Source organism: Salvelinus fontinalis, chromosome 31 (genome assembly GCF_029448725.1).
Source record: "Salvelinus fontinalis isolate EN_2023a chromosome 31, ASM2944872v1, whole genome shotgun sequence".
In the NCBI taxonomy this organism is placed as follows: Eukaryota; Metazoa; Chordata; class Actinopteri; order Salmoniformes; family Salmonidae; genus Salvelinus; species Salvelinus fontinalis.
Window position 1 is genome coordinate 46,131,249 of NC_074695.1, and position 20,290 is coordinate 46,151,538.

General features: G+C 42.3%; 1 protein-coding gene across 1 annotated transcript in view; it reads right to left on the reverse strand.

Annotated features, from left to right (window-relative positions):
- Positions 1 to 1,661: 1,661 nt before the first annotated feature.
- The window catches only part of cdh26.1 (cadherin 26, tandem duplicate 1), a 45,604-nt gene continuing 26,975 nt past the window's right edge, over positions 1,662 to 20,290 (reverse strand). Inside the window, 6 exon segments of the mRNA XM_055892940.1 lie at positions 1,662 to 3,142; positions 3,144 to 3,302; positions 3,852 to 3,923; positions 4,072 to 4,110; positions 17,980 to 18,087; positions 20,016 to 20,084. Of these exon segments, the coding sequence (XP_055748915.1) occupies positions 3,116 to 3,142; positions 3,144 to 3,302; positions 3,852 to 3,923; positions 4,072 to 4,110; positions 17,980 to 18,087; positions 20,016 to 20,084 (474 nt within the window). The 3' untranslated portion in view covers positions 1,662 to 3,115.

Below are 20,290 nucleotides of genomic sequence, written 5' to 3' on the forward strand. Positions count from 1 at the left end.
GAAACATTGATGCAAAATTGACTGCAAGACGTGATGACAACATCATTCCAGTTTTGGTCAGAGGATTTCTGAGAGAGCTAGAGGGTAATGGTGCAATGTCTAAAGAGAGCTTTCTCAAAACATCTCAATCATTCTTCACTATGGCTGTGAACTACTTGCAAGCATGGGGAAAGCACACAGATAATCTAAAAGGGTTACATTGTCTCCTTTTAAAAAGGCAACCTCAGCTTGAAGAGATCCAGAAGGCAGCAGGCACACTGCAGGAAAAATGCCCCCATGTGACCATCAATGAGGATGCATTGTTTGACGAGGTTACTGGCCTGCAAGAGTTCCTAAAGGGGGCGATCGCTTGAAGAATGGAAAACATTGGAGACACCGCTTAGTCAAAGATGGAGTTACCCACTTTAAAGAGAACGACATCCCACACACTAACCTGGCTAGATTAGCGTCTGTTGTCATGTGCTTACCTGGAAGTAATACACCAGTCGAGAGAGTGTTCTCCTAAATGAATGATATATGGACAGCAGCAAGAAATACAGTTCCTACCATCAAGGCCATGCTTATTGTGAAGACAAACTTCAACCTCCCCTGCCAGGAGTTCATGGAGAAGCTGGCCAAAGACAGAGCAATCCTGAAGAAGATACATTCTTCTGAGAAATATACAGATTAGCTTGGTATAAGTGGTAACTACATAATATCTCCGTCTTATTTCTTTATTATGTTAAGTATTTCACATAGACTATTGTCTGTTTTTTTTTATTTTTCTCATGTTCTCTTCTGCTCTTATTCTACCAGGACCACTGAATGGCTGTTCAGATCGGACAGTTCTGTCTTGTCTGTAGTGTTTCTGTAATATAGTTGTTTTCTCTATCACAGTGTGTCCGTTAGACTAAATACATGAAACCGGAATTGTCCCCGTTTTTTATTTCATAGATAATAACATTGGATATTTTAATGATATATTGACCGCCGAACTGGAAATGTCCCCGGTTTTAATTTCAGAAATCTGGTCACCTTATTGTAGCGTCTACAAACTATTATTATCCCTCTATGGAAAGATAAGACTCCCGAACACGATGGTGTTCTCCGTTTTGCACTATGTGACAGTGCACAAAGAACAGGGTAACATCCACAAGCGTCTTGGGACTCTGAAGTCGATCTGAAAACTTCTGTCTGTAGCGTCCAAACAGTTTGGGCAACACAATAACATGACCCATCTATGTAAAGGTGAGACTCTCACGAACACTTACATGTTTTGCTCTATGATGCCCACAGGCCTAACAAGACTCGTTTGAAAGTTCCACAGTATCAGTTGAAAAAAACGAATGGAAGTACAATATACTGTATATGGAGACTGCTTAGATACAAAAAATAACTAATGTTTACTGATCATTCTTTATATCTTTCAGATATAGGACAGACACTTCAGAACAAACTTCATTTCGATTTTTTTTGGGGGGGGGGGACTGTTGTTCCGTGTAGTGAATCTGTTATTCAATGTGTTTGTATGGGATAATAGCACAATAGGAATGAGACCCAAACATTTTTTTTCATCAAATAATGTATTTATTTATATTTTTGATACATCAAATGGTCTTAAAATTCAAAATCAAATAGCTTCGTAAATGATCCTTGGTATGACCCCCCCCCCCCCCCCCTTAGACTCTTAAGGGTTATTCAAAAGCGAAGAAAAATACAATCATGTTGTTCTAAATGAACTATCTCGGTCAGTGTTTCCCAACTCCAGTTCTCGAGTATCCCAAACAGTACACCTTTTTATTGAAGCCCCAGGCAAACACTACCTGATTCAACTTGTCAACTAATCGTCAAGCCCTCTATGAGTTGAGTCAGGTTTGTCCAGGGCTACAACAAATGTTTAATGTTGGGGATAGTCCAGGACTGGAGTTGGGAAACAATGATCTAAGCTACTCACCAAACTGTAGGCCACATATTTATGTTATTGAGGAGGCCTATATGTTTGTTTAATCTAATTAATCAGTTTATTGACAATATAAATCTTTATTATTTGGTAAGAAATGTAAGGTATTTTTTAGATGTTGCAAAAAAGTTGACTAAAGTAGAAGCTCATCTTATGATTGTAGGTATTTTCACTTGGTAATGAGTAGTAAGTAATTACATTTAAATACACTTCACTTAAACTAGCTAAATCCTGTGTAACGCCTATTAATTCATTGTACTTATGCAGATATTACATGTACTCTGTGGCATACTAATGTGTTTATTTTCTCACTTAGGTGGGGCTTCCAGAAGCTTTAAATTGAGGGCCAGGTTGTCAGGATGGGTAATGTACTATATAAGTACACATTAATTACAAGTAAGTACCCCTCAAGATACACTTCATTTTAACTAGCTAAATCCTGTGTAACACCTAGTAATTACATTGTACTTATGTAGATATTACATCTACTCTGTGGTGGGTTGTCATAATGGCTAATGTACACATTAATTCCAGGATTTTTTTTGTAATTAATATTTTAAGCTACTTGGGTAAATCCATATCCATAACCTAAGCAGAAAAAGGCCATAAAAAGCATGATACACACCATGCTAATGTTCCCACAGAAGTGATGTTGACATTTCGACATTTCTATCGAAGTCATAGCATTGAAGTGAAGCCCGTAAAGCCCATTCTGGCATAACCAGTAGATCAAGAGATTATACAATTCTATTGAAAATACTGTGAAGCGTGGCGATGATAAAAAAACACATAACAAAACAAAACAAATTGCCATATAAACACAACCCAGCCCTGTCAAAACCAAAGTCCATAACGCCATCCGAGCATGATACAAACCGTATCAGTACAGTCATTTCATCATTCATTGTGTCAGGAAAAAAAAATATCAGAAGTGTCTCTCCCAGTCCTTCTTCTAGGTAAAAGCCAATCCAAAACAGTTTCGGTCTGTACGAAAATGCCCCACTTATGTCGATAATGCAAAGCTTGTTCTAAAAGCAAAATGGAGGAAGTGTGGTGTAGCTGTGTCCTTTTCTCCAACTGATAGGTCACCCCCCCCCCCCCCCAGTCTAATGTGGCTAATAAGCACCATTTCCCAGTCCAGCCAGGTGTGTGTGTCTACACCCTAATGTTCCTCTCCTACATGTCCTGGTGACAGATGCCCCCCCAGGGTGTTGAACTTTGACCCCAGGTCCTCTAGGAACTTCAAGTCATCCCCCAGGTTACTTAGCGATAGCTCATCCAGCGACTGGCACGTGCTGCCTCTCCCCTCGTATCTGTACTCGTAGGGTTGGTCGTCCACCTCATCTCCAATCATATACAGCCTCTGGGGAACCAATACGCCAACGTTAGAGGATGTTAACTATTCAACTTTTCAAGAATTACATTTCTACAAGATCTTAAAAAAACTCTCAATACTAGTAACTAATTAAGTCTTTATAATATATCCAACTGAGGGATATTTCTTACATTAAAGAATGTATATAGTAGCGATAAGACATATCACCACCATAGTTACTGTTTTCAAGACCACATGGTGCATCATTTACATCTTGACGTAATTGTCAGTCTCTGTTTTCACAGCACAGGCTATTTGGGACATTTTCTACATGTCACATACGTGTCAGGTCTGATGTTTTAAGCCCTCGTACTGTACAAACACCTGGTGTTACACAGTACTCTACCACGCTAATACAAATAAGTTGTGCTAAAATGCCTCTTAGTGAGGATTACGGCTCTCATTATGTGATTACACAGGGGCTGGCCTGAGGTGGTTCCCCCTCTGGGACCCACAGTTCCCTCTCTGGGAACACACAACCGGTGTACACACAACCGGTTCTGTAATAGCTGTGTTGCTTGGGGACAGGTATCTTACCCGGTCTATGTGCTCTGAAATGTGCTGGTCCGACAGCAGGCCGAAAGAGCGGGAGTACTTCGAAGAGTTACTCTAAGGAGAGAGCAGAGGAGCCGTGAAAACACAGGAAAATTAACATGAAGGCTTGATGGCGGAAACAACATTTTATGTAGTGCGTATGTGTCAATGGTGTGGTGTCAAGTAGACACGATTCTGATAGTTAGTGCACAGCAACACTTACCCTCATGGTATTGTTCCTGCTTGTAGTCCACGCCTGGTACTGCAATTGGAAAATTCATATTCACATTGTTGATATGAGAATGATCGACTGCATTAACGCACCCACTTCACTGTATAAAACCTTGATCATCTGTAGTTAAATATGTAATAACCTGTCATAAATTGCATCTATACAACTGTCGAATCATATACAGGGCCTCCAGAAAGTTTTGATAACTCTTGACTTGTTCCACATTTTGTTGTATTACAGCCTGAATTTAAAACGGATTTAAAAACAAAATCAATTCTCACCAGTCTATTCACAATACCCCATAATGACAAAGTGAAAACATATTGAGAATTTCTTGCAAATTTCTTGATAATGAAATACAGAAATATCTCAATTACATTAGTATCCACACCCTGAGTCAATACATGCTAGAATCACCTTTGCAGCGATCACAGCGGTGAGTCTTTCTGGGTCTCTAAGCTTTGCACACCTAGATTGTACAATATTTGCACAACCAACAACCTCTGTCAAGTTGGTTGTGGATCATTGCTAGGCAGCCATTTTCAAGTCTTGCAATAGATTTTCAAGGAGGTTAAAGTCAAAACTGTAACTAGGCCACTCAGGAACATTCCATGTCGTCTTGATAAGACACTCCAAGCTCATCATTAAGCTCTGGGCCCTGGGTCGGTAGACTGCCCTGTGCAACTGGATCCTGGACTTCCTGACAGGCTGCCCCCAGGTGGTGAACACCTCCACTACACTGTTCCTCAACACAGGGGCCCCACAAGGGTGCATGCTCAGCCTCCTCCTGTACTCCCTGTCCACCCATGACTGCGCGGCCACGCACGCCTCCAACTCAATCATCAAGTTTGCAGACGACACAACAGTAGTAGGCCTGATTACCAGCAATGACGAGACAGCCTACAGGGAGGAGGTGAGGGCCCTGGCGGTGTGATGCCAGGAAAATAACCTCACCCTCAACGTCAACAAAACAAAGGAGACGATCGTGGACTGAGAGCAGAGGGAGCACGCCCCTATCGACATTGACGGGACCATAGTGGAGAAGGTGAAAAGCTTCAAATTCCTCTGCGTACATATCAATGATAATCTGAAATGGTTCACCCACACAGACAGTGTGGTTAAGAAGGTGCAACAACGCCTCTTCAACCATAGGAGGCTAAAGAAATTTGGCTTGGCCCCTAAGATCCTCACAAACCTCTACAGATGCACAATTGAGAGCAGGGCTTTCCAGAAGGTGGTGCAGTCTGCCCAACGCTTCACCAAGGGATCACTGCCCGCCCTCCGGGACACCTACAGCAGCTGACTTCACAGGAACGTCACAGGAAGGACAAAAAGATAATTAAGGACATCAACTACCCGAGCCACCCCGCTATCGTCCAGAAAGCGAGGTCAGTACAGGTGCATCCACGCTTGGACTGAGAGACTGAAAAAAGCCATCAGACTGTTAAATAGCCATCAATAGCCGGCTACCACCCAGTTACTCAACCCTGCACCTGAGGCTGCTGTCCTATGTACATAGACATGGAATCACTGGTTACTTTAAAAATGGAACTCTAGTCATTTTAATAATTTTTACATAATGTTTTACAAATTTCAAATGTATATACTGCATATTACAAATAGGGCTATCTTCTGTATACTACCCCTACCTTGTCACAACACAACTGATTGGCTCAAACTCATTAAGAAGGAAAGACATTCCACAAATTAACTTGTAACAAAGCACACCTGTTAATAATTGAATGCATTCCAGGTGACTACCTCATGAAGCTGGTTGAGAAACTGCCAAGAGTGTGCAAAGCTGTCATCAAGGCAAAGATTGGCTACTTTAAAGACTCAATTATAAAATATATTTTGATTTATTCACTTTTTTTGTTACTACATGATTCCAAATGTGTTATTTCATAGTTTTAAAATCTTCACTATTATTCTACAATGTAGAAAAAACCCTTGTCCAAAATTGACTGGTACTGTATATAAAGTTGAAGTTGGAAGTTTACTTAGCCAAATACATTTAAACTCAGTTTTTCACAATTCCTGACATTTAATCCTAGTAAAAATTCCCTGTCTTGTGTCAGTTAGAATCACCACTTTATTTTAAGAATGTGAAATGTCAGAATTATAGAGAGAGTGATTTATTTCAGCTTTTATTTCTTTCATCACATTCCCAGTGGGTCAGAAGTTTACATACACTCAATTAGTATTTGGTAGCATTGCCTTTAAATTGTTTAACTGGGGACAAACGTTTTGGGGAGCCTTCCACAAGCTTCCCACAATAAATTGGGTGAATTTTGGCCCATTCCTCCTGACAGAGCTGGTGTAATGGAGTCCGGTTTGTAGGCCTCCTTGCTCGCACACACTTTTTCAGTTCTGCCCACACATTTTCTATGGGATTGAGGTCAGGGCTTTGTGATGGCCACTCCAATACCTTGACTTTGTTGTCCTTAAGCCATTTTGCCACAACTTTGGAAGTATGCTTGGGGTCATTGTCCATTTGGAGGACCCATTTGCGACCAAGCTTCAACTTCCTGACTGATGTCTTGAGATGTTGCCTCAATATAGCCACATCATTTTCCTCCCTCATGATGTCATGTATTTTGTGACGTGCACCAGTCCCTCCTGCAGCAAAGCACCCCCAATACATGATGCTGCCACCCCGTGCTTCACGGTTGGGATGGTGTTAATCGGCTTGCAAGCCTCCACCTTTTGTGCCTGTTTCCCCCGGCATCTTCACAAGGTCCTTTGCTGTTGTTCTGGTTTTGATTTGCACTTTTCACACCAAAGTACGTTCAACTCTAGGAGAGACAGAACGTGTCTCCTTCCTGAGCGGTATGACGACTGCGTGGTCCCATGGTGTTCATACTTGCGTACTATTGTTTGTACAGATGAGATACCTTCAGGAGTTTGGAAATTGCTCCCAAGGATGAACCAGACTTGTGGAGGTCTACATATTTTTTTCTGAGGTCTTGGCTGATTTCTTTTGATTTTCCCATGATGTCAAGCAAAGAGGCACTGAGTTTGAAGGTAGGCCTTGAAATACATCCACAGGTACACCTCCAATTGACTCAAATTATGTCAATTAGCCTATCAGAAGCTTCTAAAGCCATGACATCATTTTCTGGAATTTTCCAAGCTGTTTAAAGGCACAGTCAACTTAGTGTATGTAAACTTATGACCCACTGGAATTGTGATACAGTGAATTATAAGTTAAATAATCTGTCTGTAAACAATTGTTTGAAAAATTACTTGTGTCGTGCACAAAGTAGATGTCCTAACCGACTTGCCAAAACTATAGTTTTTTAACAAGAAATTTGTGGAGTGGTTGAAAAACGAGTTTTAATGACTCCAACCTAAGTGTATGTAAACTTCCGACTTCAACTGTAGGTATACACACTCCGGTCTCCGACATTGCTCGTCCTGATATTTATATATTTCTTATGTCCATTCTTTTACTTTTAGATTTGTGTGTATTGTTGTGAATTGTTAGATACTACTGCACTGTTGGAACTAGGAACACAAGCATATCGCTACACCCGCATAACATCTGCTAAATATTTGTATGTGACAAGAACAGTTTACAGACAATTGTATGTGCGGTACAGAGATGATGTAGTCATTTAAAAAATCATGTTAAACACTATTATAGCAAACAGAGTGAGCCCACGCAACTTATTATTTGACTTAATCACATTTTTACTTCTGAACTTATTTAGGCCTTATCAAAGGGGGTTTATTTTTATTGAGTTTATTTTTAAAGGGATAGTGCATATTAATCAACGTTTCAGTAAAAGTGCCGGTTTTAGCCACCTGGCTGTCTGTTGCCATTTCTTCTTGTCCCGTCAAGTCCCACCAGCGTGTTCCCATGTTTCCTGTGCTCTAGTTTTATTTTTTCTTAGTCTTCCCAGTTCGGACCTTTCTGCCTGTCCTGACCCTGATCCTGCCCGCTGTCCTGTACCTGCCTGACTCTGATTTGGATTACTTTGCCTGCCTTGACTTACATTTTGCCTGCCTCTTGTACTAAAATAAACTCTGAGACTCGTACTATCCGCCTTCTGTGTCTGCATCTGGGTCTTAGCCTGAGTCCTGATACAAAATACATAGAAGAAACAAAGTGTTTCTACACCTCACAAGCTACACAACAACAGATTACATGGAAAGTGGCAATACACAGCTAGGGATTATGTTCACAAGTCTGATAGTCTTTTAGCCATGTCTTTGTTTTATTTTGTGAATGTGCAATAGGTGGTGCAAATATGTATGTCTGATGGCAGTGTGTTCCAGACATGGGAAGCTCCTACAGAAAAAGCAGTTTGAATAATGGTGCTTTTCCTTAATGGGACTATACAGTCACCTCTCATGGCAGACCAGGCCATTTAGGATATTGAATACAAGACACGCGTCTGTGCATTGCCCAAGATTTTCCCAAATTAGCAGCTCATGCTTTCTGAGGATGTAACAGTGATGATGGCTATTGGGCTTTCTACCAATCACTTTGAGAGCCTGTTTACAGACTGAATGGGTTTTAATGTTGTACTGCAAGCTTGGTCCCAACTTGTCAAGCAGTCTGTTAAGGTAAGGAGTATCATAGCATTGAATGACAGTTTTTCTGCCTTTGTAGTCAATGAAATGTTTTTTGGGGGGACATTAGCTAGGTTGAATTTGGTAACTTGAGTAAACCTTTCCACCTGCTTTTTAAAAGATAGTTTCGAATCAAGTATGATACCAAGCTACCATGATACCAAGCTACCACTTCTCCCCTGACACATATCTGGCCCAGTAGCATCAGTTGCCCTCTTTGTGAAGAACATACAGACTGTTTATTCACATTGAGATGCAAACATGAGACACTGAGCCACTTTGTAACCTGGACCATTACAGTAGTGAGCTATTTTGAAGCTTGTTGTTTGCTCTTTGCATGCACATATATCACTGTATCATCTCCCTACATTTGTACTTCAGACCCAGAACAGACAGAAGGCCGATCATTAATTTACAGGCTGAACAGGAGGGGCCTCAGTATTGACCCTTGGGGCACACCCACATCATAGCTGAGGGTGGGCGACATCTCATTGCTTACTGACACACTGGGTTCAGCCTTCAAGGTACAGTATGATTTCATCCTTCTCAAGGCATCAGGGGAAAAGTTGAATTTGGACAGTTTTGTGATGAGAACCTCGTGGATAACAGTATCAAAGGCTTTTCTAGAAACACAGTCCCACCATCATCTTGGACATCACATTTTGCAGAAGAAAGCAGTTGGCCGTTTCTGTGGAGTTGTTTGCTCTGAAGCCAAACTGCATGGAGTGTAATGTGAAGGGGATTTTTTTGAGGTGGGCAATCAGTTGTTCTACACACTTTTTTAGTAAAGTCAACACCACAGGTAGTATACTAATGGGCCTGTAGTTACTCACGTCAGCAGAGTCACCTGATTTAAAGATGTTATTATGGCCGACTTCCAGACACTTGGAAACACCCACTGACCAATACATGTGTTGGTGACCTAGGTAATGGGGCCAGTGAGTGATTTTTGTAGTTTTAAGAAAGGTAGAGTCCAGCCAAAACACATATTTGTCTTTAGATTTCTTTAGTGAGCTAATCACCTTGTTCACCTCTGACTCAGAAACCTCCTTTATGGTGAAGACATGTTGAGTCTCATTCACTGGCGCTGAGCCCAAGAAACCAGTGGAGGAGTTATGTGTTAGTACCTTGACAGAGACAACAAAGTATGAGTTGAAGGCTGTTGCTATTTCGACTGCATCCTGTGTTAGACTGACATTCACATTGATTTCTAGTATTTTTACAGTGTTACTATGGTCTTTCCCTGTTAGCTTCTTTAGATTCTCCCAGATCAATTTAGAATTTCTTAGCTTCACCAATTATGTTAATAAAATAAGTTTGCCTTGGCCTGTCTGATTTCTTTCATTGTCTTATTTCTCTCAACATGGTAAACCTACATCCATCATGTTCTAATTTGGACTTCATGGCTGTTTTCTGGTGCATGATCTCGTTCTTTCACACAAATTATCAAGGAACCCACCAGGTACAACCCTAAACCCCGTTAACATGGGCACCCTCATAGAAATTATCCTGACCAACTTGCCCTCCAAATACACCTCTGCTGTTTTCAATCAGGATCACTGCCTCATTGTCTCATTGCCTGCACCCGTTATGGGTCCGCGGTCAAACGACCACCCCTCATCATTGTCAAACGCTCCGTAAAACACTTCTGCGAGCAGGCCTTTCTAAATCGACCTGGCCTAGGTATCCTGGGATCTCATCCCGTCAGTTGAGGATGCCTGGTTGTTCTTTAAAAGTAATTTCCTTACCATCTTAAATAAGCATGCCCCTTTCAAAAAGTGTAGAACTAAGAATAGATATAGCCCTTGGTTCACTCCAGACCTGACTGCCCTCGACCAGCACAAAAACATCCTGTGGCGTACTGCACTAGCATCGAATAGTCCCCGGGATATGCAATTTTTCAGGGAAGTCAGGAACCCATACACACAGTCAGTTAGGAAAGCAAAGGATAGCTTTTTCAAACAGAAATTTGCATCCTGTAGCTCTAACTCCCAAAAGTTCTGGGACACTGTAAGGTCCATGGAGAATAAGAGCACCTCCTCCCAGCTGCCCACTGCACTGAGGCTAGGAAACACCGTCACCACCTATAAATCCACAATAAATGAGAATTTCAATAAGCATTTCTCTACGGCTGGCCATGCTTTCCTCCTGGTTACCCCGACCCCGGCCAAAAGCTCCACACCCCTCACAGCTACCTTCCCAAGGCTCCCCAGCTTCTCCTTCACCCAAATCCAGATAGCAGATGTTCTGAAAGAGCTGCAAAACCTGGACCCGTACAAATCAGCTGGGCTAGACAATCTGGACCCTCTCTTTCTAAAATTATCTGCCACCATTGTTGCAACCCCTATTACTAGTCTGTTCAACCTCTCTTTTGTATCGTCCGAGATTCCTAAAGATTGGAAAGCTGCCGCAGTCATCATCCTCTTTAGAGGGGGAGACACTCTAGACCCAAACTGTTATAGACCTATATCCATCCTGCCCTGCCTTTTTAAAGTCTTCGAAAGCCAAGTTAACAAACAGATCACTGACCATTTCGAATCACACCGTACCTTCTCCGCTGTGCAATACGGTTTCCGAGCTGGTCACGGGTGCACCTCAGCCATGCTCAAGGTACTAAACAATATCATAACCACCATCGATAAAAGACAGTACTGTGCAGCCGTTTTCATCGACCTGGCCAAGGCTTTCGACTCTGTCAATCACCGTATTCTTATCGGCAGACTCAACAGCCTTGGTTTCGCAAATGACTGCCTTGCCTGGTTCACCAACTACTTCTCAGATTGAGTTCAGTGTGTCAAATCGGAGGGCCTATTGTCCGGACCTCTGGTAGTCTCTATGGGGGTACCACAGGGTTCAATTCTCGGCCGACTCTTTTCTCTGTATAGGTCAATGATGTTACTCTCTTTGCGGGTGATTCCTTGATCCCCCTCTACGCAGACGACACCATTCTGTATACATCTGACCCTTCTTTTGACACTGTGTTAACAGACCTCCAAACGAGCTTCAATGCCACACAACACTCCTTATGTGGCCTCCAACTGCTCTTAAACGCTAGTAAAACTAAATGCATGCTCTTCAACCGATCGCTGCCCGCACCCGCCCTCCCGCCGAGCATCACTACTCTGGACGGTTCTGACTTAGAATATGTGGACAACTACAAGTACCTAGGTATCTGGCTAGACTGTAAACTCTCCTTCCAGACTCATATTAAGCATCTCCAATCCAAAATCTAGAATCGTCTTCCTATTTCGCAACAAAGCCTCCTTTACTCATGCTGTCAAACATACCGTTGTAAAACTGACTATCCTACCGATCCTCAACTTCAGCGATGTCATTTACAAAATAGCCTCCAACACTCTAATCAGCAAACTGGATGTAGTCTATCACAGTGCCATCCGTTTTGTCACCAAAGCCCCATATACCACCCACCACTGCGACCTGTATGCTCTCGTCGGCTGGCCCTCGCTACATATTCATCGCCAGACCCACTGGCTCCAGGTCATCTATAAGTCTTTGCTGGGTAAAGCTCCGCCTTATTTCAGCTGCTGGTCACCATAACAACACCCACCTGTATCACACGCTCCAGCAGGTATATCTCACTGGTTATACCCAAAGCTAACACCCACTTTGGCTGCCTTTCCTTCTAGTTCTCTGCTGCCAACGACTGGAACGAATTGCAAAAAAATCGCTGAAGTTGGAGACTTATATCTCCCTCTCTAACTTTAAGCATCAGCTGTCAGAGCAGATTACCGATCACTGCAGCTGTACATAGCCCACCTGTAAATAGCCCACCCAACTACCTACCTCATCCCCATATTGTTTTTATTGACTTTTTTGCTCTTTTGCACACCAGTATTTCTACTTGCACATCATCTGCACATCTATCACTTCAGTGTTAATTTGCTAAATTGTGATTACTTCGCTACTATGGCCTATTTATTGTTTTACCTCCTTACTGCGTTTGCACACACTGTATAAAGATTTTTCTATTGTGTTATTGACTGTACTTTTGTTTATCCTATGTTTAACTCTGTGTTGTTTTTTGTCGCACTGCTTTGCTTTATCTTGGCCAGGTCGTAGTTGTAAATGAGAACTTGTTCTCAACTGGCCTACCTGGTGAAATAAAAAAATATAACATTTTCATCAGTTTTCAGATTTCTCCATTTAGCCAAGGAAGAGTGCTCTTTTGGCCAGGTTTCGATTTCCTTGTAGCCATTTGTAGTCTGAATTGTGGATAGAAAAACCTGACTGTCAGCTTCCACATTTTTATAGGACAGAAGATCATTCCAGTTAATTCCCGTAATTGCTTTTTTCAAAATCATTTAACTCACCCTTAGGTGTTCTGAGCTGATCAGGCTTGCAGTGCCTTGCAAAAGTATTCATCCCCCTTTGGCATTTTTCCTATTTTGTGCATTATAACCTGTAATTTAAATTCATGTAATGGAAATGGACAAAATTGTCTATATTGGTGAAGTGAAATGGGAAAAAAAACTTTTTTAAATTACATTAATTTAAAATGGAAAAGTGGTGCGTGCATATATATTCACCCCTGTTGCTATGAAGCCCCTAAATAAGATCCGGTGCAACCAATTACCACCAGAAGTCACATAATTAGTTAAATAAAGTCCACCTGTATGCAATCTAAGTGTCACATGATCTGTCACATGATCACACCAGTTCTGAAAGGCCCCAGAGTCTGCAACACCACTAAGCAAGGGGCACCACCAAGCAAGCAGCACCATGAATACCAATGAGCTCTCAAAAACAGGTCAGGGACAAAGTTCTGGAGAAGTACAGATCAGGGTTGGGTTATAAAAAAAATCTGAAACTTTTAACATCCCACGGAGAACCAATAAATCATTTTTTTTTAATGGAAAGAATATGGCACCACAACAAACCTGCCAATAGAGGGCTGCCCACCAAAACTCACGGACCAGGCAAGGAGAGGCTACAAAGAGAGAGGCTACAAAGAGACCAAATATACCCCTGAAGGAGCTGCAAAGCTCCACAGCGGAGATTGGAGTATCTGTCCCATAGGCCCACTTTAAGCCGTACACTCCACAGAGTAAAGAGTGACCAGAAGAAAAGGCATTGTTTAAAGGAAAATTAAACAAACACGTTTGGTGTTCGCAAAAAGGCATGTGGGAGACTCCCCAAACATATGGAAGAAGGTACTCTGGTCAGATAAGACTTTTTGGCCATCAAGGAAAATGCTATGTCTGGCGCATACCCGCCCCCTCATCACCCCGAGAACGCCATCCCCCCATGTTTTTCACCAGCAGGGTCTGGGAAACTGGTCAGAATTGAAGAAATGATGGATGGTGCTAAATACATGGACATTTTTGAGGGAAACCTGTTTCCGTCTTCCAGAGATTTGAGACTGAGATGGAGGTTCACCTTCCAGCAGGACAATGACCCTAAGCATACTGCTAAAACAACACTTGAGTGGTTTAAGGGGAAACATTTACATGTCTTGGAATGGCCTAGTCAAAGCCCAGACCTCAATCCAATTGAGAATATGTGGTGTGAGTTAAAGATTGCTGTACACCAGCGGATCCCATCCAACTTGAAGGAGCTGGAGCAGTTTTGCCTTGAAGAATAGGCAACAATACCGGTGGCTAGATGTGCCAAGCTTATAGAGACAGACCCCAAGAGACTTGAAGCTGTAATTGCTGCAAAAGGTGACTCTACTAAGTATTAACTTTGGGTGGGTGAATAGTTACGCACGTTTTCTATTTTTTTTATTTCTTGTTTGTTCACAATAAAAAATATTTTGTATCTTCAAATTGGTAGGCATGTTGTGTAAATCAAATGATACAAACCCCCCCAGAAATCTATTTTAATTCCAGGTGGTAAGGCAACAAAATAAGAAAAATGCCAAGGGGTGAATACTTTCGCAAGTCACTGTAAACAAAGACAAACAATCCATCATTACTGTAAGACATGAAGCTCAGTCAATCCTTTAAAATTTCAAGAAATTTGAAAGCTTCAAGTGCAGTCACAAAAACCCTCGAGCTCTGATGAAACTGGCTCTCATGAGGACCGCCACAGGAAAGGAAGACCCAGAGTTTCCTCTTATTTTGTTTTTCTTTTCTGTGACCTTTATTTAACTAGGCAAGTCAGCAGACGATAAGTTCATTAGAGTTACCAGCCTCAGAAAATGCAGCCCGAATAAATGCTTAGGAGACCGCGTGAATCAGGCCTTCATGGTCGAATTGCTTCAAAGAAACCACTACTAAAAGAGAGAAGAAGAATAAGAATAAGAAGAGACTTGATTGGGCCAAGAAACACGAGCAACGAACATTAGACCAGTGGAAATTTGTCCATTGGTATGAGTAGTCCAAATTTGCGATTTTTGGTTCCAACCACAGTGTCTTTGTGAGACGCAGAGTAGGTGAACGGATGATCTCGCAAGTGTGGTTCCCACCATGAAGCAAGGAGGAGGTGTGATGGTGTGGGGGTGCTTTGCTTGTGACACTTTCTTTGATTTATTTAGAATTCAAGGCACACTTAACCAGCATGGCTACCACAGCATTCTGCAGTGATACGCCATCCCATCTGGTTTGCGCTTAGTGGGACTATCATTTGTTTTTCAACAGGACAATGACCCAACACACCTCCAGGCTGTGTAAGGGCTATTTTACCAAGAAGGAGCGTGATGGCGTGCTCCATCAGATGACCTGGCCTCCACAATCACCTGACCTCAACCCAATTGAGATGGTTTTGGATGATTTGGACTGCAGAGTGAACTCCTTCAAGACTGCTGAAAAAAACATTCCAGGTGAAACTGGTTGAGAGAATGCCAAGAGTGTTCAAAGCTGTCGTCAAGGCAAAGGTTGGCTAATCTGAAGATTCTAAAATATATTTTGATTTGTTTAACACTTTTTTTGCTTACTACATGATTCCTTATGTGTTATTTCATAGTTTTGATGTCTGTCTTCACTATTATTCTACAATGTAGAACATAGTAAAAAATAAAGAAAACCCCATGAATGAGTAGGTGTGTCCAAACTTTTGACTGGTACTGTAAATCAATAGTTTTTTGTATTCCGAAAATGTCTGAAACATTAACTTTCTTGACCATGCTATAGGTCATGTAACTGTTTTTTACACACAATATGCTTTGTGGACTTCACCAGACAGATGTTGAATTTGAGAACTTTTTGGAATGACACTGCAAATGTTCAAGTACCCCCCCCCCTAGTAGTCCCTTGGGCTTAGCTCGTGGGTTCCAGATGACTCGAGAGTGATATATATATATATATTCAGTGTTTTCTGACTGCTGGGTTTAGGCTGTTTAGTTTTGATTGGGGGATAGTTCGGTAGTGCAATTAGCTATCCCTCGTGCTTGCACTGCATGCGAGGAACTAATTAAAAACAGCTTGCGTGCCAGAAGCAGAGTTGGTTGTCACGTATTGGAACTTGTATGCACTATGTTTGGACAGTCAAAGTTCATCTTGGAGACGGACGACTCAAGAGAAATCATGGGACCACTGCCATCCACTGCTTTCCACTCCGGTGAGTTTTTTAGCTTGGTGATGTTAGGCCCAGGGTTGAAGTGTCCGTCCCTGGAGAGCAGGAGGGTAGTCAACAGGTAGCTTAGCAGTTTCCGATAGGGGTTGAAGGACTTGTTTGTTACTCCCAAGTGTTTCAGTCAAGTAGGAAGCGAGGTAGACTTGGCCATTAATCAGGACATCATGCTGTGTCCTGTCCAGAGATGGCATTCCCCGACGCCGACAGTAGATTCATTGTGTCATCCCAGCAAGGATGCACTGAAATTATCAATAGAACAGAGCTACATAGCTGACAATTTTACTAGAGATAAAATGCATAATTGCGCTTTAAATCTTTGTGAGTTATTTAGCTATGGTTGGCGTACACAACCTGGTCTCAGAGCATTTCGTATTATTCTGTATCTAAAGCCGAGACACTCTCGGCTTTAGATACTGCCTTAAGTACTGTGGTTACTTAAGGCAAAAACGAAAGGTGGATAGTTGGTCGGAGTGGGCGTAAAACGCTAATGTCTAGCAACCTAAAGGTTGTGAGTTTGAATGTCAATAACGGACAACTTTAGCATTTTAGCTAATTAACAACTTTTCAACTACTTACTACTTTTTAGCTACTTTGCAACTACTTTGAATGATAGCTAACCTTTCCCCTAACCTTAACCGTTTTAGCTAACCCTTCCTCGAACCTTAATCATTTAACCTAACTCCTAAACATAACCCTAACCTTAATCCTAACCCCTAGCCTAGCTAATGTTAGTGAGCTAGCTCACATTAGCTACCTAGCTATAATTCTTAAAATATCATACATTTTGCAAATTCGTAACATATTGTACGTTTTTGCAAATTTACATTTTGTAGGTTTGCAAATTCACAACATATAATATGATTTGTAATTCGTAATATATCAGACAAAATGGGTGATGGACATCCACAAATTAATGCATATCATACGAAACATAACATATCAAACTAAAAGCTTGTTTCAGATTTTGTCACACCCTGATCTGTTTCACCCCCCTCCAGGTGTCGCCCATCTTCCCCATTATCCCCTGTGTATTTATACCTGTGTTCTCTGTTTGTCTGTTGCCAGTTAATCTTGTTTGTTCAAGTCAACCAGCGTTTTGTCCAAGCTCCTGCTTTTTCCAATTTCTCGCCCTCCTGGTTTTGACCCTTGCCTGTCCTGACTACGAGCCCGCCTGCCTGACCACTCTGCCTACCCCTGACCCTGAGCCTGCCTGCCGACCTGTACCTTTGCCCCCCACTGGTTTACTGACCCCTGCCTGCCTTGACCTGTCTATTGCCTGCCGCTGTTGGAATATTAAACTAGTGTTTATTCGATGTGGTCTGTATCTGTGTCTTACCTTCATCCCTGATAGATTTACGTGCAGAATAATATGAAATGCTCTGAGACCAGGTTGGCATACACCTGATCTTTTAGATAAAATAACAGAATATGGAGGAGAAGCAGCACCTGCCGTACCACCCGCCCTTTGATCTGCTATCTTTCTTTACAGTATTAGTAGAACCAATGCGTTGAATACGTATTGACTCAAGACATTTCAGCTTTTCCTTCTTTATTAACTTGTACATTATTTCTGCAAACATAATTCCACTTTGACATTATGGGGTATTGTGTGTAGGCCAGTGACACAAAATGCCAATATAATCAATTCCGGTAGTAACACAACAAATGTGGAAAAAGTCAAGGGGTGTGACGTGTGAACACTTTCTGAAGGCACTGTATGCAGCGCTAAGGTAGAAAAAGGAGGGTTATGTCACCCACTTGTGGCTGCCTGGAGCAGATGTCACTTACCTTGCCTTGCCCATCCTGGCTTCTCAGAGTTCCGTTGGCTTCGCTCATTCTCTGGAATGTTCCCCCTCCTGAGAACCCTCCCCCTCCTGAGGAGGACAGCTTGGTGACCTGGGGAGAGATGGAGGATGAGTACTGAGATAATGGGCACAACTGCCATTATACATGATATACCTTATAATGTACACTATATATACACAAAAGTATATGGTTTTGCCTATTTCAGCCACACCAGTTGCTGACAGGTGTATAAAATCGAGCACACAGCCATGCAATCTCCATAGACAAACATTGGCAGTAGAATGGCCATACTGAAGAGGTCAGTGACTTTCAACATGGCGACGTCATAGGATGCCACCTCTCCAACAAGTCAGTTCGTCAAATTTCTGCCCTGCAAGAACTGCCCCAATCAACTGTAAATGCTGTTATTGAGAAGTGAAAATGTCTAGGAGCAACAATGGCCCAGCCACGAAGTGGTAGCCACACGAGCTCACAGAACAGGACCGCTGAGTGCTGAAGTGCATAGCGAGCAAAAATGATCTGTCCTCGGTTACAACACTCACTACCGAGTTCCAAACTGCCTCCGGAAGCCACAGCAGCACAATAACTGTTCGTCGGAAGCTTCGTGAAATGGGTTTCCATGGCCGAGCAGCCGCACACAAACCTAAGATCACAATGTGCAATGCCAACCGTCGGTTGGAGTGGTGTAAAGCTCGCCACCATTGGACTCTGGAGCAGTGGAAACGCGTTCTCTGGAGTGATGAATCACAGTTCACCATCTGGCAGTCTGATGGACGAATCTGGGTTTGGTGTATGCCAGGATAACGCTACCTGCCCGAATGCATTGTGCCAACTGTAAAGTGTGTTGGAGGAATAATGGTCTGGAGCCTCTTAGTTCCAGTAAAGGAAAATCTTAACGCTACAGTATATAATGAATGACATTCTAGACAATTCTGTAGTACTTCCAACTTTGTGGCAACAGTTTGGGGAAGGCCCTTTCCTGTTTCAGAATGACAATCCCCCCTTGCACAAAGCGAGGTCCATGACTGGCCAGAACAGAGCCCTGACCTCAACCCCATCAAACACCTTTGGGATGAATTGGAACGCCGACTGTGAGCCAGGCCTAATCGCCCAACGTCAGTGCCTGACTTCACTAATGCTCTCGTTGGCTGAATGGAAGCAAGTCCCCGCAGCAATGTTCCAACATCCAGTGGAAAACCTTCCCAGAAGAGTGGAGGCTGTTATAGTAGCAAATGGGGGGACCAACTCCATATTAATGCCCATGATTTTGAAATGAGATGTCCGACAAGCATGTAGTGTACACTGATGCCCTACTCCATCAGCTAGGAGTATCCTCCATCAGAATTGTGTACCACTGTTGTCACCACTATTTTCTTGAGCTAAGTAAGGCCATGATATGCGCATGTTAGATAATGACAGGGTAAAAGTGTAAATGCACAAAGTGCTAAATGAAACTTTAACTAAGGACTACAAAGAGTTAAATTGTGTTTTGCACACTGTGATGTAGTACCACTCAACATAGAACTATGAGACGTACACTACTGAGACAGGTAGAAAGAACATGTAATGCTCTTTGATTACATCTCTCATAAATAGATGACACGGGTCAAAGACAATGCTATTCAGTGCAATTGAACAGTCAGGGATAGTACAACTGGTCCAAGCTGTAGTAGATAAAACATTGGCAATTTACAAAGTTCCCCAAACTTCAGAAGGAGCTAGAGCAGGGCACTTCAACCCTGTTCCTGGAGAACTACCCTCCTGTAGGTTTTCACTCCAGCTCCAGTTGTAACTAACCGGATTCAGCTGATCAACCAGGTGATTGTTAGAATCAGGTGCACTTGATTAGGGTTGGAGTGAAAACCAACAGGACAGTAGCTCTCCAGGGAAAAGTAGTTCAAAGGTATTTTAAAACACAACACGTTTTAAAACATATACTTGATGTTTCCATTATGCTGAACTTAGGCTGAAACTTCAACGCTTGAGAAATCAGGTTGGTCAGCAAGGCTGTCACCTACCACGGACCTCCCTGTGGTTCTGTACATCTCCTTGGTCTCTTGGGTCATCCCATTGGTCTCCCGAGTAAGCTGTCCGATCAGAGCAGAAAGACAAGCACAGCATAAAAAGCCTCTGCCGAGTAGCCAAAAACCGGATGTTTCGGTTTTCAGGGGATATGGAAAGAGAGCTTTTGAACGTTAACAAGGTTACACTTAACTTTACTGGATTGGTTGAACAGTGCAGAAGAGAACTTCCCCCAACAGTTGTTTTCCCTTCACGTCAAGACCAGTATGTA